General features: G+C 41.6%; 1 protein-coding gene across 2 annotated transcripts; it reads left to right on the forward strand.

Moving 5' to 3' along the window:
• The first annotated feature begins 270 nt into the window (after positions 1–270).
• ttyh3b (tweety family member 3b) lies at positions 271–24,061 on the forward strand. Of its 2 annotated transcripts, XM_032528803.1 has the most exons (15): positions 271–772; positions 1,943–2,128; positions 8,957–9,153; positions 14,554–14,665; positions 14,778–14,998; positions 15,613–15,708; positions 15,847–15,919; positions 16,055–16,130; positions 17,330–17,385; positions 17,563–17,655; positions 17,850–17,942; positions 18,030–18,166; positions 20,065–20,238; positions 22,117–22,192; positions 23,864–24,061. In XM_032528803.1, exons 2-15 carry the CDS (start codon positions 2,003–2,005, stop codon positions 23,996–23,998), a joined length of 1,665 nt encoding a protein of 554 aa, XP_032384694.1. In that variant the 5' UTR covers positions 271–772; positions 1,943–2,002; the 3' UTR covers positions 23,999–24,061. The 2 variants fall into 2 exon arrangements, with proteins under 2 accessions (XP_032384694.1, XP_032384702.1); XM_032528811.1 differs by lacking the exon at positions 22,117–22,192.
• The last annotated feature ends 2,233 nt before the right edge of the window (positions 24,062–26,294 follow it).

The following is a 26,294-nucleotide window of genomic DNA, read 5'->3' on the forward strand; positions in this document are numbered from 1 at the left end:
GCTTTCAAAAAGGAAAAATTTAAGTAAAGTACAAATACCTCCAAATTGTACTTCAGTAAAATAAGTACAGAGTAAATGTACATTACCACCAGACTTGCATCACCACTGCTTGAAAGTAAAGTTCTTTGATGTAACATGCACCACCATCATTTCAACGTTTGGGGGCGACCTCTTTGCGCAATTGCTCCATCTCTTTCTCTCTCTCTCTCTCACACACACGCTCTCTCCTCTCTCTCTCTCTCTCTCTCTCTCTCTCTCTCTCTTCATTTGCAGATCTGGAGCTGCCGCAAAGCCCCGTCCTCCAGGGCTTTTTAAACACCGCGTTTGCTTCACGCTCTAACAATTTCATCCAGTTGAAGAGCCGCAGCGCTATATGCACTGAACCGACGAGCACAAACCGTTATGGTTTAAAAAAGAAAACCACGGCATAAACTAGAAAAAGGAAGATACTGTGTTGCGGGTCAACGAGCTTAACCCCTAAACTGCTGTGACAGTGTTGCTCTCGGGGAAGGCAGTCACAACAGGAGGGTGTCTCGGTGAAATGAGAGCGGACCCGGTCGGTGACCGTTATTCCGTTGTTTTCAATGTGGTTGGGATTGCAGCCGACTCGGTCGTTGCAGCTAGCTCGGTACGGCCGCGTTGATGCAGCAGCGCACGGCTGTGGTGTTCAAATCCTCCACCGGATCTGGGAAGACAATAGGTGAAATATACGCCGGCCTGGACTCCCAAGACTACACTAAACGAGAGTCTGCATCCGCTTTGGCTTCGCTAGGTAAGTTTTTAACACGGTTCCTATTCCCCGACACTGAGAGGCTTTGATGTTCACAGACATGAAGCCATGAAGCGAATTCTTGCCGTTTCTCATTCTCGTTGCCTTGACGACTCTGAGAGACTGCGGTAGTTTTAACGGACCAAGCAGGATAAAGCTAGCTAATCCGGTTTATTTTCCTAACAATGTATTGACTCAACGTGTCTGAAAAAAAATAAGACTTGCGTCTTGACTGTGTGAGGATACCCTCGACAGAGTTGACATACATGCTACGTTGGTAGTGTTATGATAGTGTTAAGTCAGTGTCGTGCTGGCTGTGTGTTGGGTTTGATATAACGGCCATTTCACCGTCCACAACACATTTGTCTCACGAAGCCTGTGTTTTGCCGTATGGGCGTACATTGGATGATGCAAGGTAGCTGTCAGCCATGCTGTTGTCATGCTATAATTCATGTACAGTATGTCCCAATACAGTATGACCTCATAGGTTTAATATTTGCTCATAATGGATTTAAAATAGCATTTTAGGACAAATATCATATAATAATAATACATTTAATGGTTTGTTGTTTATGTTTGTGTATATATTTGTGATAATAACATGCTGGCACTAATATTGTCCACAGTTATGATAGAGACACATTACATTAGGCCGACTACATATTACTAAACTGTAACCCGCAATACATCTGGAGCTGCAGGCTAAAGAACGAACGTAAAAATGGCAATATCATATTGATCCAAGGCATTATTAAGGACTTCCAGTTTCACAGAATTTCAAAGAAAACTGAAATGACTTAATATGTCATATTGCAGTGTTTTAGTCATTTACTACACACAAAGCAGCATGTGCTTGTGTGTTTTACTACTGAAATCTCTTCAAATGATTCAAAATAATAAAGAAAAAATAATTTGTGAAGTGTGCCTTTATAATGTCAGTAATGTAATCAGTAATTACTCCAGTTAATGGAAGCAGGTTTTGATTTTTCGATGGTAAACAGCAGCAAGGACTGTGGATAAGGAACCTTTATTTGACTAAATACGTTAGGTGAACTTCACATCAATACTAGCTGTTTTTCTAACTCTGTCTGTCATGAAAGACGGTGTGAAAAATAGTCCATGAAGTCATTTCTGTGCCCTGTTAACCCACAACGGTCATGAATTTCTCTACAGTCTCCGTGTGAGGAATCGGTTTAGAAAGTGAAGTGACGGCGGGCAGGTAGCTGGATCAGGATGGCGGCCGTAGTGAACTACTCTCCACCTTGGTGGGTAAACCTGCTCCACCGATTGCCTCATTTCAACATTGAATTCCAGCTTGTGAGCAGTGACTTCAGACCGGAGGACTCTGAGTACCAGAAGGTAAGACAAGTATGGGGGAATAATTACCTCCCACTCAGAATACATCATCTCCTTCATTGTGCAGCATTTCACAGCAGAGTGGCCAAGTGGTGACTGAGGCTGTCCTACAACCGCAGAGTTGTGGGTTCCCTCCCTGCATCGATCAATGCTTTGTGTGTGTGTGTGTTGTGTGTGTGTGTGAAAGAGAGAGAGTAATGTCCTTGAATCAAGACACTGATCCCTGCTCCATCTTTGTTATAGATAAATGTAGTGCAGAATTTATTAGTTGATTTGTCGATAGTCAGATGGTTATCAACCATGGGGTTGGAACACATAATGGTTGCAATAGGCCTATGTCACACTTCCTGCTTCCTAAACGCAGAGTAAAGAATCAGAACTTCCGGTCAACAGTCCCTTTCTCCATACGGATTAAGATTATCAGGCATTATGTCTAAACCATCCGAAGTAGACTGACCATGAGCTGCGAGGTTGTGAAAGTTTCTGCTCCTGTAGAAGCCAGAAGTCTGTAAGAAATCAACCTTGGTAAGAAAAACATGTTTTATTTGCGATTTTATGGAGAAAAACGGCTAGAGCGAGCTTCTACCATTGAAGTCTCTGATAGTTTCTGTACGAGGTCTTGTACCTGTTGCCTTTTTTTTGCCATTTTCAAAAGGTTTTTTACTTTGAGAGTGTTCATTTACAATCCAAACCACATCGTCAAGGACTGTTGGTTGAACAAAACAAGCAATTTGAAGACATGATGGACATTTTTACTAGATCCTGACTTTTTATTGGATTAATGATCAATCAATTCAAAGAAAAAATGAGTAGAAACCAAAAACAAGCATTAGAAGTAGTTCAAGGCATCAAACTAATTGCAGTCGTTCTGTGATAAAACACTGACTTGAGTCTGCAGCGCTGCCTTTGAGAGCAGCTCTATTTCAGAGAGGGGCTTTGGCCCAGTTTTGCTGCATTTCATTTGAATCCTCAAACAAGGTGACTTCCAGGTCTCTGCACCAGAAAACACAGCTCTGAGAACCCACACGAAGCCGAAACACATCGTTTAGAATCCCACATTTCATGGGCTGCAGTCACCCCTCAATGTAGTTTGCTGACATGTACGGGGAGAGGAGGGAGGGCGTGCAAGTTCAAGAGCTGAGCGTGGGAAGGCACCCACGGCCATGAACAAGGGAGGGAGATGGGAACTGGAGAGAGAAGCAGGGAGAGAGGAGGAGTGTGAAAGATAAAAAGAGACTGATTGGAGGCGAGATGAGAGAGACAGAAGGCCAGATGAGCCATGGGAGGTGCTTCTAAATTGCCAAATAGCCACTTCCTGCGAGCTATTCAATGTTTCACTAAGGGCCTTTGTGAGAGTGTGTGTCAATGTGTGCGACCACTGGAATTTTAAGGACCCCCTTTTTGGACTAATTACATCCTGACATATTTTAACAGACGGGGCTGTTTCTATGTCACTGAGTATCCTGCACTATAATCATATGTTTGTTATTTGTAGCAGTTGTGCATATACGTTGTATGTATACATGCCACATACAGTATGTTCACTTTCTGTGTCAGTGCGTATTTAGCACTTTGTGTTGTTTGTCGAGGTGAGGTCACAGATCTCCCTCGGGTTGTGTGTGTGCATGTGTTATTGTGTGTATGTGTGTGTGTGAATATAGGGGTTCTATTCAGGTTGAAATCATTAATTCTGGCTAGAAGGGGGGAGGGAAGGATAGAGGGTGAGAAGAAGAAGAAGGTTGAATTGGATTGGGGGAAGGGCGGAGGGAGGGAAAGGGGGGATAAAGAGTGGGAAGGGGAGGGCTGTAGTCTGTTGTGAAAGAATGCTCTCTTTCTTTCTTTCTTTCTTTCTTTCTTTCTTTCTTTCTTTCTTTCTTTCTTTCTTTCTTTCTTTCTTTTTCTTTCACTGAAGCCCGTCTTTAGATTGGCTCAGTATATCTGTCTCAAAGGCTTTCATGCATCCACTCATCCAGCTGAGAACCACACACACACACACACACACACACACACACAGTGTCCTTTGGTGTCCTGAATCCGTCATCACAACACTCACACATTCCCACACAATAGAGAGATTCTTCTCTGTAGTGTTTTTCTTTCTGATGTGATTTTGCACAGCTTCATCTGTATTCATCTCTTGAGCTCCGAAGCTGCTCAAAACTTTCTTCTCACTCACTCACTCACTCACTCACTCACTCACTCACTCACTCACTCACTCACTCACTCACTCACTCACTCACTCACTCACTCACACACTCACTCATTTTATTCTATACATTTTTTCTGTAAAACAAACAATGAAAAACCATGTAGGTTTTATTTACAAGAGCAGTTGGTCTCTGATGACTTTGACTTTATTTGGGATGCTGACTTCATCTCTTTTTACAAGAAAACTATTTTCCTGAGGAGCTGAAATAGGAGCTCTCATCCTGAGGTTCTGTAAGAAATTGGAATAGCTTGTGTGTCTATCTGTGTGTGTGTGTGTGTGTGTGTGTGTGTCCTTCTGTTTGTATTATAGTAGAATCGCAGAGTCAGCTACCAGCCACAGTAAAACAGCTGCAGAACATTACAAAGGAATCATGTGACCAGTAATAACACGCATTCCCAGCAGTGGAAAGTAAGTCTCTAATTGGTATTTTGAAAAGTATGCTACAGTTTGCATGGTGGAAGACATTGTACCATAGCATTTTTTTAGAGGATCAAAGTGCATCAATATCAAAAAGTGTGACTCTTGAATCTTTTTTGTGATTAAAAATAGACAAATGCATCGCTGTTTATCAAAGGCCTTTGTCTGAACACAAATTTAGCAGTTAGTGTTTTGGTTGCTCTTTGATCCAGTACAGTAATACAGGTGAATATTCGCAGAATGTACTTGAGGTCATTGAGCGTTTCAGGAAAGAAATTGAGCGGATAGTAGGCTAGGCTTGACTACAGAGTAACACACAAGCAGAAAGAATGCAAGGTCAACTCACTGAGGTGGAAGTGATTGATCCTGTCAGCTAAACACACAACAAGCACTTATAGGCGTGCACGTACACACACTTAAATGGACAGATTGAAAGTAGATCACTGTGCCTGGGCGTTTAACATTTAGCCCCTCCTCCAGCCTGCAAGCTGACCTCCAGTAGTGTTTATGTGCGCACACACACACACACGCAACCAAGCTCACCATGCTTATTAGTAGCTAATTGATCCAAGCTTAATCTGGTCTGATGGTTTGTCAGCCTGACACTTAACCTAACGGCCATCAAACACTGTGGTAGCAGAGTGAAGGGGTTGCACAGACCGGGATCTTTGTCAGATTTTAAGTTTAATGTTAAGCCTATACACCATACATCAACAGTGCTGGATCATCTGGTGTTGCTTTATCTGTGTGTGTGTGTGTGTTGTACTGACCTGATTAGTTGATTGACAATTTTGAGTGCCAGACATTCGGTGGTCACAGCTTCTCAAATGTAAGCATTCCCTGCTTGTCTTTGTTTTATTTCACAGCAAATTAAATGCATTTGTTTTAATGATTCAGGCAAAGAACAAGCCCTCACTTATGGGCTTTGTGTAACTGTTACAGGCATTTACTAGAATAGCTAGAAAAACAAAGTTTTCAGAAAAGTAAAATGAAAAAAAGATTGCTGTTTTCAATTTCTTAAAGCTGAAGGTCACATTGTTTTTGTTTTATTCGACCAAGAATGTAAAACCCAAAGAAAATATGTTAATTATTATATAGGACTAAAAGTGCTTGATAAATAATGAAATTATTAATTATCAAAACAGGCAACAGTTAGTTTGCTAGCTCTACAGATCTCTACTCTGCTACTTCATTAATCCAAATCATACAGTTTTCTTTATCATATCACTATCCTCTATATATCACTTTTAGCTTGATTTATGATAAATATATGCCATGAAAACATCTATGGTTATATAGCATGATGTTTTATTGTCACCCTGTAAAGCTTAATGCATTTAACTCTCTATGCTATTAAGCCCTAACATTTATTTTAAAGCTACAAAAGGTCAAACAACGCATTAAGAGAAGAACAGTGCTTCTTGACTCTAGCACTAAGCCTATAGATAATAACATGGGATAATACCAGAGACCAGGAATCTACAGAGCTTATCTCCCCCTCCTCTCCCCTCAGGATCCTCTCCTTCCACCCTCCACTCATCTTCTTTAACCTGTTGGAGAAAAGCAGTCTGGGAAAAGCAATCAACCGATTTCCTCTCACTCAGCCCGGCTTTACCAACTGCTTTCCCATGGGAAAATAATAATGCGGTAATGACAGAAAAATAATTGACACATAATGCAGGCTTTTCCTTATGGTTTACTGTGCATCACTTAATACTATTTAAACTAAGATTGTCTCCACTGCCTGTTCAGTGTGAATAATGCAAGTTAATGTTAATGCTTGTAATGTATCCTAGCCGTAGGCCTGTAGTTAGAGACCTCAGACAATAGAAGTACTTTGATGCCCCAGCAGGGACAGAGAGTTGTGCTTTGGACTGCTGTTGGAAGATTAGCCCTCTTCTCTCCCCTCAGACATCACATTACACCACTGCAGATCACATCTAAGTATATATCATATTGTATCCTTTCTACTGTAGTGTCCTAGTGACCTACTAGCCTGGCTGGATTGGCTGTAGCCCTCCAGATTTGATGCAGCGCCCTTTGTTGGCCTGGTTACACATCTGCCACAGTCCACACTTTTCTTGGAAATGCTGACCGTATTAGGCTGCATTGTTTCTCAGGGTGAAAAGAGATTTGTGCCTTTCGAAGATAAGCTAGTGACAGCATAACAGCTGACTCTAGTGTGACTCGTTAGTCTGAGCAGTTATTTCTGTGATGTTTCTGAAATTCAGGAATTTCCTTGAAAAACAGCATGCCAAATCAGTCTATAGATATAAGAAGCCCTCTTTGACCTAAGCAACAGATCACATTTAGCATTAATAAAGTCATAAATTATTCTTTATGGAGATATCATTGTTTTTAGCCATGCAGCAATATGGTTCAGTTGGTTGGTCGGTCCACCACTTTGGTCTGCCATATCTCAACAATTATCAGATGGATTGCTAGGACATTTTGTACAGACATTCATGGTAGCCAGAGGATGAATTGTAATGACTTTGGCGATCTCTTTTCATTTTCATCAGGTCATATAGTGCTGATATGATGATGACCTGAAAGGGTTTATGACCAAATACCTGCATAGTTAATGACATTTCCCGTCAGCTTTAGCTGCACTTTGTGTTTAGTGCTAATTAGCTAAACATTATACCTGCGAAACATGATCATGTTAGCATTGTCATGTTTTAGCTAGCATAGCTGTAGACATGTAGTATTGTTAACCCAGAACCAGGGGTTCCCAACCTTTTTGGCTTGTGAACCCTCAAAATGAAAGTCTTCTTGCAACCCCGGTTCATCAACCATTGGAAATGTCTACTGATTGTGACCAGTTCACTAGTTAAGTTCAGTTTTTCTTTTCCTCTTGTTTATTTAATATTTTTTCAAGGCCTGAGAAGGTAAAAGGAACCAGCAATTCACAAGAAAGAAATGCAACAATCAGAGGGAAGTCAGAAAAACGACCCCTCAGATATATCTACATACATCTTCATGCTTTTGCGGGTCCTGACTTCGAAGTTGGGACTGCGCCAGGATATTATGCTTAACTTTGCCAAGATTGCATCCCTGATATGGGCTTACTTTAGGAAACATTATATCTAAGGCATTTTTGAATGCGATAACAATTTTGGAATACATACACTCATCCAAAACACACACAGACTGTATTTACAGTAGAGTTGCATACATTGGAGCAGGGTAGGGAAATTGCTGGCTGGCAGTGAGGAAAAATCAGGTCAGCACAAAAACCAGTAGTTAAGAAGCCTGGTAAGCTGGGAAGTCTTTGAGGAGCTTAGAGAGGTGGAGTCAGATTTTGTTATCATCCATGGAGGAGTCCCCAGAATCACACTGTTCACACAATTCCTCTGTCTACTGTAAGTAGTCTAGCAGGTGGACATTTTGGTTTTCCAGAAACGTGCCTTTGTCTCTCCATGGTCCTGCAGTACAATTACTTTTCCAGACACTCCCAGCTGAGAAAGAACTAACATTGCATTGTGTGTGTGGTGTGTGTGTGTGTGAGTGTGTGTGTGTGTGGTGTGTGAGAGTGAGAGAGAGATACAAAAAAAGATGTTATCAGTTCCAGGCAAATTGTTGTAACAGCCATCATATCTGTCTTTACCCTTGTCTCCCCTTTTTGTGTTCAGTCATCTTCTTTCACATCTTCTTCCATTTCTGTCTCTCCAGCCTTTTTTTGGTTCCAAATTTACTCCCCTCTCTCACTTCTGCTTCTCTCCGCCCCCACCACCCCTTCCCTTCTTTTACACTTCAAAGCTTTTGGAGGGTGTGTGATCTGTGTGGTGGGTCTCTAAAGCACACTGCTCCCCAACTGCATCGCTTCCGCTCACTCCATGGAGGTGTGCGTGTTTGATGGTGTGCAAATGTGTTTTTCATGGTATCCATCAAACACCTACTTAACAGCCACTATTTTCTGGCCTCAAATAGCTGGAGAGAGGAACACAATTTGTCTATCTGTGTGTGTCTGTCTGCACTGGAAAAACGAAATCATGCGGCTGGTCTTTGTATCTGGTTTCTGCTAATATCAGCTAATTTGCTTCCTGTATATCTGAGCCACTTCCTCACTGATAAGGACTGATTGAATCCAGCTAAAAGTTCCACCGAAAAAGTACAACATAATCTGTAAACTGTAAGCTCATAAATTGTTTGTTGCCACTTACTGTTTTTTTTCTTCTTTTCTGAATCCCCCCTTTCTCTAGTCCATTTTGTTGCTCGGGGCTGTGGCGTTGCTGTGTTTAGGCCTGGACCTCATCTTCCTCCTCTTCTACTCATTCTGGCTTTGCTGCCGGCGACGCAAGAGTGACGACTCCTCGCACTCCCACACGCACTCCCATCAGCCCAGCGCTGACTGCTGCTGCACCGCCTGGTGCGTCATCATCGCCACACTTGTCTGCAGGTGAGAGACTATACCATTAAGGTTGTTTTATGCTTCTGCGAAGGCTCCACGAAGAGCTTCCGCTGTAGCCTATGTAAGTGGCCAGGTGGTTATATTTGTGCGCTGGTGTGTGCGTCGAGCCGGCGTGTGTGTGTGTGTGTGTGGGGGGGGTGGGGGGGTGGGGGGCGGGGGGGGGCGAGTACTGACCATAGTGAGAAAACAAAGTGTCTCCCCTGTTCTTTCTGACCAAGGTGAGACATCTTTTGCAGGAACAGTTAACCCTCTCCTCGATTTCATGTTGTTTATGGATAAGGAGAACCAGGAAATGAGTCAGGGGAAATGCAACGCTACCGAGCCATGGCCGAGACACGTGCATCGCCGCGACGTGTAGTTACATTTTTTGAGAGGTGCACATCAGGCTACGGCGTAGGGTCCGGTGTAGATGCATAGAAGTACGCTGTCGGTAAAAACGGCCTTTACAGTAACCCCGTCTATAATCCATTTTTTAATTTAAAGGTGTTTAACCCCCCTTGTCCTCTGCAATTGTTGCAACTATATGATTTGTTTTCATAACATTGCTTGAGTGAGAAAATGATTGATACATTGAATCATTCTCAAAGGAATTGCCCTGTAGCCTCAAGTGGACTTTTCTCTTTCTCTGGATTGATAGGGGAGGATTGGCACCGACTTGCCGGCTCTGTGTAATATAGCCCTAACTAAACTAAAACTACTACTGCACAAGACAGACACTATGATTGAGTCACATAGTTACCCATTTCCTTGCATTAATAGTTATCTTTCCTTCCACCTACTGCTGATGCGCTCTTGTGTGAGTTTTGGGAAGAATAATGGATACTAAACAGAAGTCACTCAATAGAGCAGTAGTGGTAGTGGGCGCATCATTTTTTCAGTTCTTTCAGTACTAAACAGAAGTCCTGAGTCTGAGGAAACTGTATGAACATTTTAAAATAGTGTGATCATGTACAGAAATGTATTGCCATCAAGCAGAAAACACTACTGCTTTTCTCACTTCTTGCAAAAGCCAACATTTTGGTGATACAAGGTTTTCTCTGGACAGTATCCGTATATACTCTACATAAATACTGTAAATCTACCTACATTGCACCAGTCAGTCCACTCAGGCTTCTTTAAGCAACAAAGCCCAAGTGGTGTTACCGGGAGCCAAACAGGTGGTTCCTAGGGGTGGGAATCACCAGACGCCTCCCGATACGATATCATCATAGTACTTATGTCACAATACGGTATTATCGTGATTTTAAACATATTGCAATATTCTGCGATACATTGCAATTTATTAACTTCTTTCAAACTTCTATTTTTTCCCAATTTAAAATGATGTCCCCAAAAGGAAACTTTGTCAACATCTGTTTTATCTAAAAAGATACATTTCTCTGTTTGTTCATATCACTTCAATTTTATTGTCAAACAGAGAAACTGACCAACACATACAGTATATAATAAAAGATCGATGCTTGGCGCCTGTGTATCAATACAGTATTGCCACGGAAAATATTGCGATACTATGCTGTATCGATATTTTCCCCCACCCCCAGTGGTTACATGCAACTTTGTGTTTATCTGACTCTGAAAGTTGTGTACATTGGGATCTTTCACCCAATCGACCCAGCAGCAGGCTAGAGACCAGAGGTACTGGGCTGTGTGGACTCTGCTCTTCTTTGCACTCACAGACATACAAACTATTCTTTTTTTATTTACTCCCTCATCACTTTTCTGCCCCTCCCTCTCCATAGCAATTCTGGATAGATGTAAACCACATTTCGTTGCTTGTACTTGTGACAGTGCAATGACAATAAAGTTGAATTCTAATTCTAATTCTAATTCTAATACATGTTCTCCCTCTCATACCATTTTGCTGCTCGGCATTGAGCATTGAGAGATAACTCATTGAGATATTGGGGATACGTCTTTTTTTCTCTCCCAATGCTGTTTCCGATATGTCAGCTCAGAGTATCTGCCATACCAAGTACCCCTGCGACACCAGTGCTCACTGTTCCCCAGATTTAAATACGATCTCTTACCCTTTTAGTCCCCCTCCAATATTTATTATTTCTCTCTGATCTTCCTTCTCCCTGGCCTAGAAAGGTTGCCATGGAGACAGAAGCAGATTTTGATGCAGAGGCGAGAAATGAATTATACAGTCAGGGGGAGCTATGTCTGTCTGTCTGTGTGTGGTGTGTGTGTGTGTGTGTGTGTTGGCATGACTCAGTGCTTTTTCAGTGTTTTTGCAGCTCTTAATATTTTATGATTAGCTATAACATTTCTTATTGAATATTTGATATGAATCTAAGTGTGTGTGTGTGTTTGTGTGTGCGGTTGTGCTCATGAGATTCTTTGTCCACAATTTAATATGACATCATACTTTATTTTTGGCACAACACCAACCACATGTGGACTTCCTCCATTTGTGTGCAGGTGCAGTGTGTTTGGTTTGGATAAAAGAAGCTGTATCTTGTTGTTTCCTATTGTGCTACATGTATATGGTGCTGAAAGGATCAGTTGATCAATGGATTAGTCGATCAACAGAAAATTAATCAGACGTTTTTATTATCAAACACTCTTTTAAGTCAATTATTAAGAGAAAGATCTTTCCAGTTTCTCAAGAACAAATGTAATTTCACAATCAAGTAACTCTAAGATGTTGTAGGCTGTGGGAAGTTATGTTTTTCTCTTTTTTTTCTGACATTTTATAGGCAGAATGATTCCTTTATTAGTTTAAAAAAGCATTGGGAGATAACTCAATGAGACATTGAAGATACATCTCTTTTTCTCTCCCAATGCTGTTTCTGACATGTCAGCTCAAGCCATACCAAGTACTCCTGCGATACCAGTGCTCACTGTTCCCCAGATTTAAAATGATTCCTCACACTGCTCAATACTCCTTCATTTTTTATGGAAGGTGACATGAGGCCAGGGATGCTGTTGCAATCAGAACTGAAACTGCAGCTGGCTGTGACTGAATACATGTAACTGACAGCTCTAAGACTGAGACTTCTATTAAACTATTTATAGTTATCATTCCTAAAATTTCAGTTCTGGTTGATTTGGCAACACCCATGGTTACTGTTGGTTCAAGTATGGAATTTGAATCCAGCATGGAAATGGCGGGCATCCCCAGTAATGATCAAGGCTACTAAATAGAGAGGTTATAACAGAATGTAAATATGTTAATTGCTGGATAAATGCCAACAATACTTAATATTAAAAAAAGTGTTTGTACATGAACATATTAAGGATTGTAACTTTGTATGTGGATCGTTAAGGAATGGCTGATACCCGATGAGCTAATTAAAGCTATAGTGCGTAGTTTCTGACGCCCCCATGTGGAATTCTAAGTACTGACAACAAAACTGTCGGTGCATCCACATGATCCGCCCTCCTACGTACTGTACTTAAGCTCAATTTTCATTTCCCTTCAGTAGTATGTCTGAGTTTGCAATATAGTATTGGGTTTTCTCCAGCCAAATTTTTGGCGGCCCAATCAGCAAACAGAGGGAGTGGCTGAGAACGATGACGTTGAGGTCGTGCGCTAGAGTTGTAGTTCCGTATTGGCAGCGGAGAAAGATTCGAGCGAAACCATTCGGTCTGTTGTGGCAACGCTGCCAAATATCCAAAAGTTTAAAAAAAAGCAAGAACAATCTTGTTTTTTTTTGTGGTGGCCATGATGTTGTGGCCCTCTTCCCCCTGGGGGTTTGGGAAAAGTTTGATTTTCCAGCTTGTTTCGTTTTGGTGAAGGAGTTGAGGCTAACGCTAGTGATGCTAATGCATATAAGGCTTGTCGGTCTGGATCTGACGATTGGTTATGGCAAATCCAAAGTGGCTCTGGGCAGATCCAATGGTTTTAAACTTCAGAGTAAACTTCAAGGAAGTTAATACTTGTCAATGGAGAGTGGCCAGACTCTCTGTACAAATGAAATGTCCGAGAGTCTTATAGGACCAGGCTATCGGATTGGAGCATCCCTAAAGAAAAACTTTAGTTGCCCTAGTCTGAAGGAGTATCAGTTTGTGTATTCAAGATGCACTGTCTCTACTCAGTAAAAAATAAGATATATCATTTGGGTCTACAACTAATTGGGTGCTTTTATTTTGGATCAGGTTGGTTTGGACTTGAACTCATCATGGAAAAACATTTGACTGACTACAACATTTACTGTTTCTTCTACTGAGCTTAAGCTGTGTTCATTTTAGTAAGCTCATTTAGGTACGGCAGAGCATTGATGTCAGTCCATTTCAGTTAAAAATGGACTGAAGCAGAGACTAAAGCAGTGCTCCATCTTTCTGAGTTTGCAACACTCAGAACAGGTTGCTGTTTCTCAAAGGAATAATAGTGATGTACGTGTGTTTTTCTATGCAATTAAACAACAGTGGAGGGAGATGATTTACGGTTAGACTGAGATGACACTTTAATGTGCCTCCATGCCTTAGTCAGCTTTTCTTTTCAAGTCTTGTCTGTTTTTGTCATTTTATGTCACATGAACACATAAAGTCCCTCGTAAAGCTCTGAAACACACACACACACTTACATAAAGGCGTGTGTGTAAACCAGCTGTAACATGGGGGCTACTTAAGATCTAATGGGCTAGAATGAATTGCCTTAACAATGGTCATAAATTTCCCTCCACAAACCTGTTTGTTGTGTGCGGGCAGAGACACCATCAATACAAAGAGTGAGTGCAGTCATACACACATGTGCGAATGCACGCATACAGTACACAAAGAGAACAGAGAGGGCTACAAGAGCTTTAAAGGGTGAGTGAGAAAATAAGAGCATCGTGGGGAGGGGCTGTGTGGGGAAAGAGGGTTACAGTAGATGTGAAGAAATAGAGAGTGTAAAGGAGATTTCTTTGGAAGTGATGGTGTTGGGTGGACGAGGGGTTGGTTGTGGTGTGAACATGGTTAAGGAGTACTTGGTTTTTGAAGAAAGGGTGTTGGGGCCAGGACCCTCAGATATTGTAGCATGTGTAAATGTGGATGCAGAGCTGCAGAAGGATCATATTATGTGAGGTCTGGTGACCCAATTGTTGTGTGTGTTGTTGTGTGTGTGTGTGTGTGTGTGTGTGTGTGTGTGTGTGTGTGTGTGTGTGTGTTGTGTGTGTGTGTGTGTGTATGTATGAGGCAGTATGAGAGAATCATTCCTGGTATTGTAGTCCTGTATCTGCTGTTTTGATGGCCTGACTGTGACACCAAAGCGCCCCCTGTTGCTGGTTAACAGGGGGACTGCCCTTGATACATTCACTCTGCTGCAGTGTTGTTGTTTTTGAATGCATGTCTCAACGGAGAGACTTTTTTTTTTAACTCATTTACCCATATTGATTAATTTGATGCCATCTGATGGTTGAATTATTCATTGCCACTTGGCGCTTCCTGTTTTCTGCCTCCCAGTGCTGGCATTGCTGTAGGATTCTACGGAAATGGGGAGTCGAGTGATGGGGCCAATCGTTTGGCATACTCCCTCCGTCATGCCAACCGCACCGTGTCAGGGGTGGAGAAACTGGTGAGTAACCTGTTGTATCCTTAGACTTTCTCAGGATCCAATAAAAACTAAAATTTAAACAAGAGATTCATGGCAGTTTTAAGGTTCATTTCTCTTTTCTGTTAATGTCCAGGTGTCAGACAGTGCCGTAGCCTTAAACCAGACAGTGGAGGAAAGCTTAGTCCAGTTGGAAACAGCTTTCCAGGAGCAGACAGACTACGTGTCCATCGTACAAAAGCTGCAGGGACAGCTGGACGAGCTGGTAAGGCTGATGGTGGATATTCCCTTCTGGTCCAATACTGAAGTTTCCCTGGAGGACTTGGCCTGCAAGACGGAAGCTTTTGATTTTTACAGGTCAGTACTAACAACTAATGCTATCTGTTTGTAATGCAAAAAGTATCTGCTGGCTTGAACTGAAAACTGATCTGTTTAGGGGGTCAACAAAGTTATGGGAAGATATTTTATATTACAATGCATCCAGTATTATAGCACGTTTTTTGCTAAGGTAAGGCAGCTTTATTTGTATGGCACATTTCAGCAACAAGGCAATTCAAAGTGCTTTACATTAAACATGAAAGAGCAGTTTAAAACAGTTAAAAATTTAAAACACCGGTAGAATAAGAAGAATAGAATAAGACAGATATGAAATACAAGAATAAAAGTTACAGTGCAGTATAAGAAATTAACAATTATTTAAAGAAGCATGAAAAAAGAAGTCTTCAGCAGATGGAAAATCATTTCAGATTGGCTGGAGGGTGCATGGTAAAACCATTCAAATGTACAACTCATGATCTGATTGTGCCCCTGGTATATGGGAAATGTCCTTCGTGGTGTGTGTTAAATTTGCTCAGTCCCAAAAGACTACCTCCCTCTACTTTATGGCTGATGTGTTTTTCTACTTTGTAGTGTGTTATGAAATATCCCATATTTGTATGAGACACTGTGGTTGTACATTTGTATGTTTACAGGTGGCTGGGGTACCTTAGTCTGCTGCTGTTTGATGTACTCATTTGTCTTCTGGTGCTCTTCGGCCTTATACGCAACTCTAGAGGAACTCTGATAGGGTAAGCTACTTCACATCATGCCCCAAACGTTGCTCCTATTGGATGAGCCAACTCGGAACCTGTGTCTGTTAAAACTGTGTAATGCAACTCATTTTGGTAAGCTGAATCTTTAAAAATATGTATTTGTGTGTCCTTCAGAGTGTGTCTGCTGGGTGTTTTGACTCTGATAATCAGCTGGGGGTCTCTCGGCCTGGAACTGGCTGTCGCTGCTGTAAGTGTAACCATGGCAACATCGCAGAGCTCTCTGGCTCTGCAATGATGTAATCTTTTCTCAGTGCTCGAGCGAGTGTGTTCAGCATGGATGTTACTTTAACCTGATGTGTAATGTGTGTTTACCCTCTTACAGTCCGCCAGCGACTTCTGCGTTTCCCCGGATACCTACATCACCAGGGTAACCATGGAAAACGCTGTCATCAACCAAGGTATGCAGACAAGAAAATACAGAACCAGTGAACTGGTTTCAAGCTGTTTCTAAGGTTTTTGTACTAGAAAACACTGTTTCCAAAAGTCTTAGGCTTGTGAATTGTTAAATGTCAATTTGTTGAGAGTACTTCAACCAAAGACTGCCTCAGATTGTTTTGTTGAAGTATTTTTAGAGGCCTGAAGAGATGAAACAATCCAGTATTTCATAAGAGAGAAAAAACAAAGATTCTGTGTACCATTCTCATTTCACAACTGCACATATTTATGACAACTGGGGATGACTTAAGTTTCCCACTGCTGTAGAAAGACAACACATTTTATTATGTAAAATATAATAATATTGTGTATAATAGTGTGATTGGTAGTGTTATTTATAATACTGGAATTTGAAGAATGAAGGATTAAGATAGGATTGGTCAATGTACTTCTCACTGGGTGAAAATATAGATTGACAAATAAGCAGACATATCTTGAATAGATTTTTATTTGGTTATATTATTCACACAGACAGTTGAATCTCACCCTGACATGTTGCTTCTATTTTAAGAAACAAGTGTGTGTGTTGTAGTGTATCCAAAGGGATTGTGTTTGACTGACACTCTGGTATCTCAAAGCTCTTACTCTCTCTCTCCGCTGACTGCAATGCATCAGCAATCCTACACGCTCTCCCAGCTCGCACTTCCTCCGGCCTCTCCCGAATGTAAAATAAATATATAAATCGTCAGAGCACATTTTGGCTTTTCCACTTAGGATCATTATCTGATTTGTTCTCTCTCTTCATCCTTTTATATCCCTCTTTACCTCTCAATTGCTCCCTTTATTCCTCTCCATACCTCACTTCTCTCTTTGCACTCATCTAATGAGTTCTGTTGCCTGTCAGTTGTTTCCGCTCTGTAGAGCACAGATGTGGCCTCTGTAACACACACACACTCACACACACACACACACACACACACACACACACACACACACACACACACACACACCACACACACACACACACACACACAACACACACCACACACACCCCACACACCATAATGTCTGAGTAACGCTGCTAACAAGCCTCCATTGAGAGATTGTAGGTTTAGAGTATCTTAACACATACTTTGATATTGTTTGCTTTTCATTCATTAAACTATATTTTAAATGTATGTATAAGTATTCTATTGACATGTATTTATTGATTAATTCCCAGATATTCTGCAGTATTACCTGAGGTGCAACCCTGGCCAAATTAACCCCTTTCAGCAGGTACCTTCCCCCTCTTGTTGAAGTTAATCTTTTATAGAATGCATTTCTCTTTGGTTCCTTTATTGTATGTGATTTACCTTTTTTAAACCTGTAAAGCAATCAAATAACCCAAATATGTATTTGCGTGTGTGATTTCTTCCCCATTTATTTCTCTTGTCTCTCTCTGTATGTTTGTAGAGGCTGTCAGGGAGTCACAAAGCATTGGTGGAGATGCAGGATGATGTGGCAGAGCTACTGAGATCAGCAACACGTGACCATGCCAACACCAAGGTGTGTGTGCTTGTGTGTGCAATGATCTGTAGGTCTTTATTTTAACGGATGAGTGGATTTGCGTTAGTGGGAGCGTGATAAAAGTGGCGGTTATAAAAGGGCCACGTGTTTATCTGCTGTGTGAGGACATACGTACATGAAGGCGGAAATCTATATTTGAGCACGTGAGTGTAACCTTTGGTTCTTGTGTGCAGGGGAGTCTGGAGCAAATCCAGTCTGTGTTGAATTCCACCGAGGTTGGTCTTCACCAGCTGACTGCTCTGGTTGACTGCCGCAGCCTACACATGGTGAGTCACTTTGTGTTTTGTGTTAGAAGAGAAAACTCCTCAAATCCAAGACTTTCTTCAATACTAACTCCTCTCCTCTCCATGTAGGACTACGTTCAGGCATTGACTGGGCTGTGTTATGACGGGGTAGAGGGTGTCATCTACCTGGTTCTCTTCTCCTTTGTCACTGCTCTGATGTTCTCCTCCATTGTGTGCAGTGTGCCACATACCTGGCCTGGCAAGAGGTAACACACACACATATAGTCTCTCTCACAAACACGCAAGACTCGCACAAGCATGTACATTTCTAAATCTATCTCTTTAGTTAATCTGTGCACTAACAGCTAACATGTTACTTGTTCTAACTTCGTAATTGTTTAACTCAATTCATCTTATGACCTGAAAACAGTGGAAAAACCCATAAAGAATCTTCCCGGTACCCATGCATGTCATTCTTTAAGTGTTTTTGCCTCCTGGGCTGTCGTATCTTTCCGTCCGTCTTCTTGCCTGTCTTTGCATCTATCCAGTTTTGTTTATTTTATTGTTTGCCATTAGCACTGCCAGTCTGGCTGATTGTTTGTTTCTATGTTTGTACTTATCTCTCATTTTCTTTTCTCCGCTGTGAACTTGGAGCAACCAGTGTTGTGTTAGATTGTGTGTCACCACGTTTTTTTTTCTGTGCCCCACTTCCTCCTTCTGTTCCGTCCCTTCCTCCTCTCTCCCTGTCCTGATTTGGAAATGCTTTGGGCTTCAGCGAATTATAGGTGGATATCAAGGACATTAAACAACCCTATGGTCCAATAAATTGCCCGACCACATAGCCATTCAAACAAACAAATCATTTTCAGTGCAAAGAGCTCTAGACTATACATGCAATAACGAGTTTCACTCTGGTGAATGATTTGAATTATGAAACTGCTGTGCCACAACAGTGTTGTTTACGCTTGTTTGTTGGGTGTGAATTACCAGCAATGCAAATGCATGGCCCAGCAGGTATTAAACAATAATCCGTAATGTCCCAGAATTTAGCAAGAATAACTGCTCATGGGGTTGGTTGCATATGAGGCTGACTGTGCTGCAACTGCAGAGTCTGTTTGATGGGCTGCACAGTTTAGCTCTTTATTTGGTTGCATGAGTGAAATACCTCCATCTGGTGGCCACTCAATGCAGTTACTACTGTTGTGCCTCATGTCTCTGTTGACACACTGTAGCGCTCTGCTAAATATGTGCTTCATACAGCTCCCTCCCTCTTTACTTATTTGAAACATTACCAGCCTGCTGTGACTTGTTAGTGTGTAGATAGCTGGTATAGGCTTCCAAAAAAATAACAAAGAAAAAAAAAATACATAGCCTTGATAGGGGCTTCATATGCACATGTACATGTGTTTTGTGGTTGACCTATACATTGTAGAAGCCAGTACATTTCTGTAGCCAGAGATCCAACTTCCAAATCAGCACATATCTTATTTGATGCCTCATTCTGTTACGTTGCTGGCCGTTTTACATTTTTGACCATTTTATGTCTGAAAATGGTTTGCCCAAACCAGCCATGTTATCTCCTTTGTTTTCCTGATGTTTTTGCTTTAAGTTTTATGGGGCACTCAGTGATGCATGAAGTACTTGAAAGAAAATGGATTTTCGAAATTTGATTAAATATCGACAATTTAAAATGGACAGTAATTATCAGTAGCGAATCCTCTATGTCAAAAGAGGATGACTGCATGAAGAAAATGTCTGCATGTTTCTACATATTAAGAGAACTTTGAGGATATGGAAGAGTCTACTATCTTCATACAGTTGAATACTAGGTAACCCAAGAAAAAAACAGCTTCATGGGTCCACTCTGGGCTGTGTAGTAATGTTAGAGACCCCACTGTACTTGTAGTGGATCTGTTTTGTAGATGAATGCTGCCCATGTTCCTTTTCTACTTGTTCAGCTGTTTTGGTGCTGAAGGCATGGCCTTACCCAGTCTTTTGTATCAGGGGACTCCACACAGTACAAGTACACCTTCCCCTTTCCTAACCTCCTCTTCAACCACTTGTTTACACTCTGTTGTCTCTCTCGGATCTCCCTCCCCTCTACCTTTTCCCCTCCTATCCATCATGCCCTCTCGTGCCCTGCCCTTACCCTGACCAATTGAAGGACGGATGAGGAAGACGGAGAGGATGAGTCGGGTGCCTCACGGGGTGGTGTGCACGATAACCTGTACCGCGTTCACATGCCCAGTCTCTACAGCTGTGGCTCCAGCTACGGTAGCGAAGCTAGCCTGCCCGCTACAGCCCACACTGTCAGCAATGCCCCCGTCACTGAATACATGTGAGTTAGCACCCACCGCTAGCTAGAGGCTAGCAGGAACAATACACTGCCTGCCATAGGTAGCTGATGCTTGTCCTCCCCCTCCCCTGTGACCCAGACTAGCAGCATAGCAACGCTCACTGCCTGCAATAAGATAAGTTAGAATAGCTAGTTTTTTGCTCTGTATGGCTCGCATGTCCCTCGTGACACATTAATGTATCCTTTATTAGTCCCACGGGGAAATTACAATTTACACAGTAAATTACATCTACTAGCTTTCCCTTTGATGCTGATAGAAAAATTGCTGCCTGCTGTATCAGCCAGCCATCCAGTTTCAGTCCATAATGTTAGCAGAAAACCTGTTAAAAGAGAATTTGGGTTTGCACTCGCCATAGTATAAGTTAATACTTTCACCATGCTTGCTACGTGTTACAGTTTGCCAAAGTACTGCTTGCTCTGAATATAATACATATATACAATATATAAAGCATATATACCTCTAGTCTGCCACTGCTTGCTACTATTTTAGCTGTAATCTAATTGAGTACTATGTGGTGTGTCCTGCTAAGGAAAAACTGTAATTCTGCAGCAAGAAATATGAAAGAACAGTACAGTACCTGTATTATGTAGTAATGTGAGTTTTTTGGACCATTAAAGGACCATGTTTTTTCTGTTTTGGGCCATTAATAAATCCTGTATGCTTAGCAATATTGACTATGTTTCAAAGCATACAGTAGTCACATAGTTTTGGTCCATACCAGAATAATTTGAGATTTGACACTTGCCTGAGATATGTAGCTAATCCCTTAAAGCAAATATTAGATTTTTTAGTCAAAGTTAAGCTATCATTGCGTGATTATACAGTTGTGAGCATATTTAATTTTACCTTGTCATGTTTGTGGAATCTGACATATAATAACAAGAGTCAGCTGCCAGGAGCAAGACCACCACCTGCCAAAGGACCAGATTGACATAATCTTAGGAAATTAGCTCAGTAATATAAAGGAGACCTATACTTTGGAAAATGGTTTGGCAGTGATGTCAACTAGACATAGTTAATGGACCAAAACATAGAAAAACACTCATTTGTCCTTTAAGTACAACAAGCTTACATTTTTTTTATATTTTAAACTGAAACAGAGCTTTAAATACTGAACAATGATCAATGTGTGTTGTTTATATCAAGCTACCTGGGTACAAATACGTTTTACTAGTTTAAAAACTTTGGACTGTCATTTTGATTTATTTTCCTTGTGGGAACCTCCCATACATATCTCTTTGCATCAATACTGTAAGTTGAACCATGTTCCTTCAGTTTTTTTCTGACATTCATTATCTACCTAAGGTGTGAAGGAGTCTGACTGTCAACATCAGTGATCAGTTGTGCTGTTGTACATAAAATATAAGAGATCATAGAGATAGCCCTTATTTGACTCGCTTTTAAATGCAAGGGACATTTGGAGCATAATGAAAGAATATTTTATTTTTTTAATCCTTTAATAGTTACAAATTACCAATATATACTTTTTTTTTTTTTTTTTTTTTTTTTTTTTACAATTTGTGTCTCAGACCAGTTTCCTGTGGGTACAGACTCACACTGATAAAAGCACTATTTTACTGAGCCAGTGTCCCATTGTGAGACTGAATGTTTGTGTCTTTTGTGCATTGTTAGGAAGGAATGTTAACTATGTTGGACTGCGGCAGAGGTGTTTAAACCCTGGCTATGTGTTACCACCAACCTTAAGATCCTGACTTGTAATTATTACTGAGGCCATTTGTCAGAGACTCATTAAGTCGTAATCATGAGCAGACCACAGATGGACAACAGATCAACGGCTCAACAACTGAGCACCAGTGGCAGGGTGGCCACATGCAGTAACCTCTTATTCTATAATACAGGAGCCAGAACGCAAACTTTCAGAACCCTCGGTGTGAGAACACCCCCTTGATTGGCAGGGAGTCCCCTCCACCCTCTGTAAGTGCACACTTTCTAGAACACACTCTCCCTCCACTATCTTCCAATACCCACAGTGCAGCTGGGAAAAAATAAAAAACCGCAGAGCCCACAGAGATGGCTTTTTTTTATAATTTAAGAAGCATGGTGTTGATAAATACATTATATGTCTAATGTTTTTATAGCATGCCAGTGTGGATATTGGAAGGTAGCCCCTCTCCTTACACCACTGCAAGTGTCCTCTGTGCTCAAACTAGACCGTGATCATGGATCGCCTTTATGAAGGTCATTTTGGCAGCCTGGGATAACTGGAAGTTTGAAAAGAAGTCTGTTGTTAGTAGGATTTGCACTTGCATAAAAAGACACACTCGTCTCTTTTAGTAAGTGTAATTGTTGGGTTAGACACAAAGTTGTCCTCTATTTCTGATGTAAGTCTGGTTGGTTGTGAGGAGAACTTGACAGACAGATGACCAGTTCAGAGAGAACCTCTTGGGATTTTTCTAATTTAGAACTGTAGTACATCAGCCTTTTATCTCCAACAGAAAAAGACACAATTCTGCCAGTCTTGCAGGTGCACCTCTTGTTTTAACTATTTGTCACAAACAGGTTGACTATTCAGGCTTTGAAAAGGTTCTGCTGGGCCTGCAGTTGTGGACGTTGTTCCATGCAGTATCAAGTGTATACATTTGGGTCTACAATACTGTGAACTGACACAATTTAATCCACCAATCTAGCCGTTATTACTTCACGTCAACTGGCCGTACCCTGCAGTGAAGAAGAAAGATCTTAGATTTTGAGCCCAAACCTCCAAACTTCCTGCTCCCCCTCCTCCCTCCCCCCCTCCCTGTTCCCACAGTGTGTCTATGTGTGCATTTTCTTGTCGAGGTGTATGTGTCCTCTGTTTCTGTGCCCCCTCACCCTTCACCATTAAACAGTGACAGGAGCACACGTTTCCCATCTCCACTGTTGAACTGTAGTGCCCACCAAAATGGCCACGATTCGTCACTCTTAGGCAGGGCTGTCGACCTGGCTGCTGCCCCGAGTGCTCACCCATCATCAGCTGCTGCAGTGATGGGGAAACCACACCTCCGACAGTAACTAGCTAGCTGCTCACAGGAGACCACTAACTCATACCAGGCTAACCTACTACATCAGAACTAGAGCACTAACTACAACAACAACTGACAAAATGGACCACATCTGCTAATTCACAATAACATCATCCAGACCTAATCAGCTGTTATATAACAAATGACTGTTGTAATCAAACCCCCGGCTGTCCAAATGACTGGTCAAAGAATTTCTGCTGTATCTGTTGTGTTTGTTTACCTCACACGTCGTAATCCTATCTATCTATTTATCTATCTGTCTATCTATCTATCTATCTATCTATCTATCTATCTATCTATCTATCTATCTATCTATCTATCTATCTATCTATCTATCTGTCACAACTATTCACATTGAACTAAGACTGTTTCTTCAATAATTGTTTTATTCTTCAGTTTAAATAAGGCTTGATCGTAATCTATACATGTTTTCCTCTTCCCTCCTGCTTCTAATTTTATCTATTTATTTTAATTTGTCCCTCTGGTTGTCTTGTTCCCTTACATATTTACCTCTGTCACCCACCTCTTCCTCCACTCCATCTCCATCCCCTCCTTTTGTCCTCACTATCCTCCATCTGTTCAGTACACCTCCAGTATGAGAGCAAAGTACCTGGCCACCAACCGACCGGACCAGAACCGGCGCTCCGTTCCCAACGACCAACTGGACCCAGCTAGCCGGGCTCACCCCACTGCCCGACCACAGTCCTCAGTCCACTAGAAACTGTCCACAGAACTGCACCAGTCCACCCCAGTACTGCCTAAATCCAGTTTTCACAGCCAACAACAATAATAATATCCAACTCAGCGTTCACCAGAGCTTAATCAGAGTGTAGCGTTTAACGCACCAACAGGACCCTCTGAATTACACCGACCGGTTCACCAGAAACACCACGAAGGAGAGCACTTTGAAGATCGACTTCTACTTTGCACTCAAAATGATCCAAAAGTTAAAAAGCTGAAGCGCATCTCAGAAAATGTCTACTCCTCTTCTTAGTGGACACATCCCAAGCTGCTTGTTCCCCCACTGCTGTGATGGATCAGCCCACATACCCACAATGCACAGCAACTTAAGCGCCTTGGCTCTGTCTCCAGTTTCTTCCACTACTTTTCAGTTCTATTCCCCTCCACTGGGATCCGTACACTGTCCTCCATCTCCAGTGAGACAGCTCTCACTACTCAGTCCCCTGAGACTTAACATTCAGACCCCCCCCCCCCCCCCCCCCCCCCACACACACACACACCACACAAACACACACACTCTGTACAGACCTGTAAATAGTAAACGTGTGCTTACTCTAATTTCATGAGAAGTGGACTGTTGAAATCATTACTGGTAATGTGGTGTGTTTATGGAACTTGCTGTATCTCTCATATAAACACAACACACACACACCACACACACACACACACACACACACACACAAACACAAACACACACACACACACACACACACACACACACACACACACACACACACACACATAGACATACATAAACAGACACATCTGTATAAATAATAAGCCAGTGACTTAGAAAGCCATGTTTAGATAAAAACAGTACCACAACATGCTCTTTAGCTTAACATTGTCGTCTAACTAGGACTTGAATCTTGAGCTTGAAAAGTGTGTCCCCATCTTTTTCTGTATTTGTTTACATGCACATACAGTACACTTGTCAATTGAGGCATTTGGAACATGAGCCTGGAATCCTGTTGTGGAATAACTGTTTTGAATTTTGGGGATTGAAGCGAGAGACAAAGGACATGAAAAAGCTCAACCTGTGCCAAAAAAACTGAATAATGAGGGACGCCTGATTCTGTCCTCTTCTTCTACTGCCTCCACGTCTCAAAAAAGGGAAAAAGAACTTGGAATCGTGGAATGTTTTCCCGACTGTAAATAAAAAGGGATCGGTAAAGACACTTGAAAAAGGAAAACAATGGGACAAAAAACCGATAAGACTCACTGAAATTTGCTACTACACATTTGCCAGGTGCTATGTAAGCCAGTCAAGATCCCAGAAGACGATCAGGACTGAGGAGGAACAGAAACGTTTTTTTTTAATTACTTTAATGTTTTGTTTTCTTTCAGGGATGTGATCAGGAACATAAAAAGCAGTAAAAATAAAACAGCTTTCCGTCATTAATGAAAGGAAGTTGTGTCCTGAGTCCTGAAAAAAAATCATGCCCCTAATAAATAATGTTACATAAGTGTTTCAAAATGAAGGAAAGTGGGTGTTTTTTTTATGTTTTATCATAAGCTGGATTCAGGATGTGATACTGTGACCAAGTAGTATTCTCTTTCTTCTATATTGTTTTTTCTTTCTCTCTTCCTGTGCTTTTATTTTGTCTACAGGTGATCTTGGATCAACCCTTTAGCCATCAGTTGTGAGTCTTTCTTTCTTTTCTTTTTGTTCTTGTTTTTACCCACAAGCACAAATTCTCTTGGAGGTGACTTTGCGAGATGGAGAAATTAAACACACTGCCTGGGACACTGCCAGTGGTTTTTCCTCCCGCTCTAAAACTCTGTGTACAGTGTATAAAAACTGTATTTGTGAACCCGTGTGTGTGACATCACTGCAGTGTGATTGGCTATTGCTCTATCTCAGTGTTCCTGTGTGTAAGTACAGTGATCGGTGTGTCTGACTGGCAACAAGCAAGGGCCAGCCTATCTAGCCTGAGTCATTTCTACACAGATGCCACGCATGCCCTCATACACACACATTGAAACACACACACACCACACACACACACACACACACACACACACACACACACACACACACACATATACATGCTGTACAGACATTTACATTAAATACACACACCACAGTTTCTTATAAAAACCCATCCATTCCTACTTTTGTCCTGTTTACATTCACATATAGAGCTGTAGTAACTGCACGCCCTCCCACAGCTGTGACATCACTACTGAAAACCATTTGCATTATGGGTGATGTAGGAAGTAGTAACTGCATTTCAGAGAAACCTGGAAATTAGTAATTAGCTGAGTGAGCA

Source organism: Etheostoma spectabile, chromosome 2 (assembly GCF_008692095.1).
Source record: "Etheostoma spectabile isolate EspeVRDwgs_2016 chromosome 2, UIUC_Espe_1.0, whole genome shotgun sequence".
NCBI lineage: Eukaryota > Metazoa > Chordata > Actinopteri > Perciformes > Percidae > Etheostoma > Etheostoma spectabile.

Excerpts from the sequence above, each read along its gene's own strand:
- ttyh3b (XM_032528803.1), top strand. The coding sequence starts at position 2,003 with ATGGCGGCCGTAGTGAACTACTCTCCACCTTGGTGGGTAAACCTGCTC. Across the intron at positions 15,920-16,054 it reads TGGAACTGGCTGTCGCTGCT|TCCGCCAGCGACTTCTGCGT; the intron begins GTAAGTGTAACC and ends ACCCTCTTACAG. Across the intron at positions 17,943-18,029 it reads ACTGCCGCAGCCTACACATG|GACTACGTTCAGGCATTGAC; the intron begins GTGAGTCACTTT and ends CTCTCCATGTAG.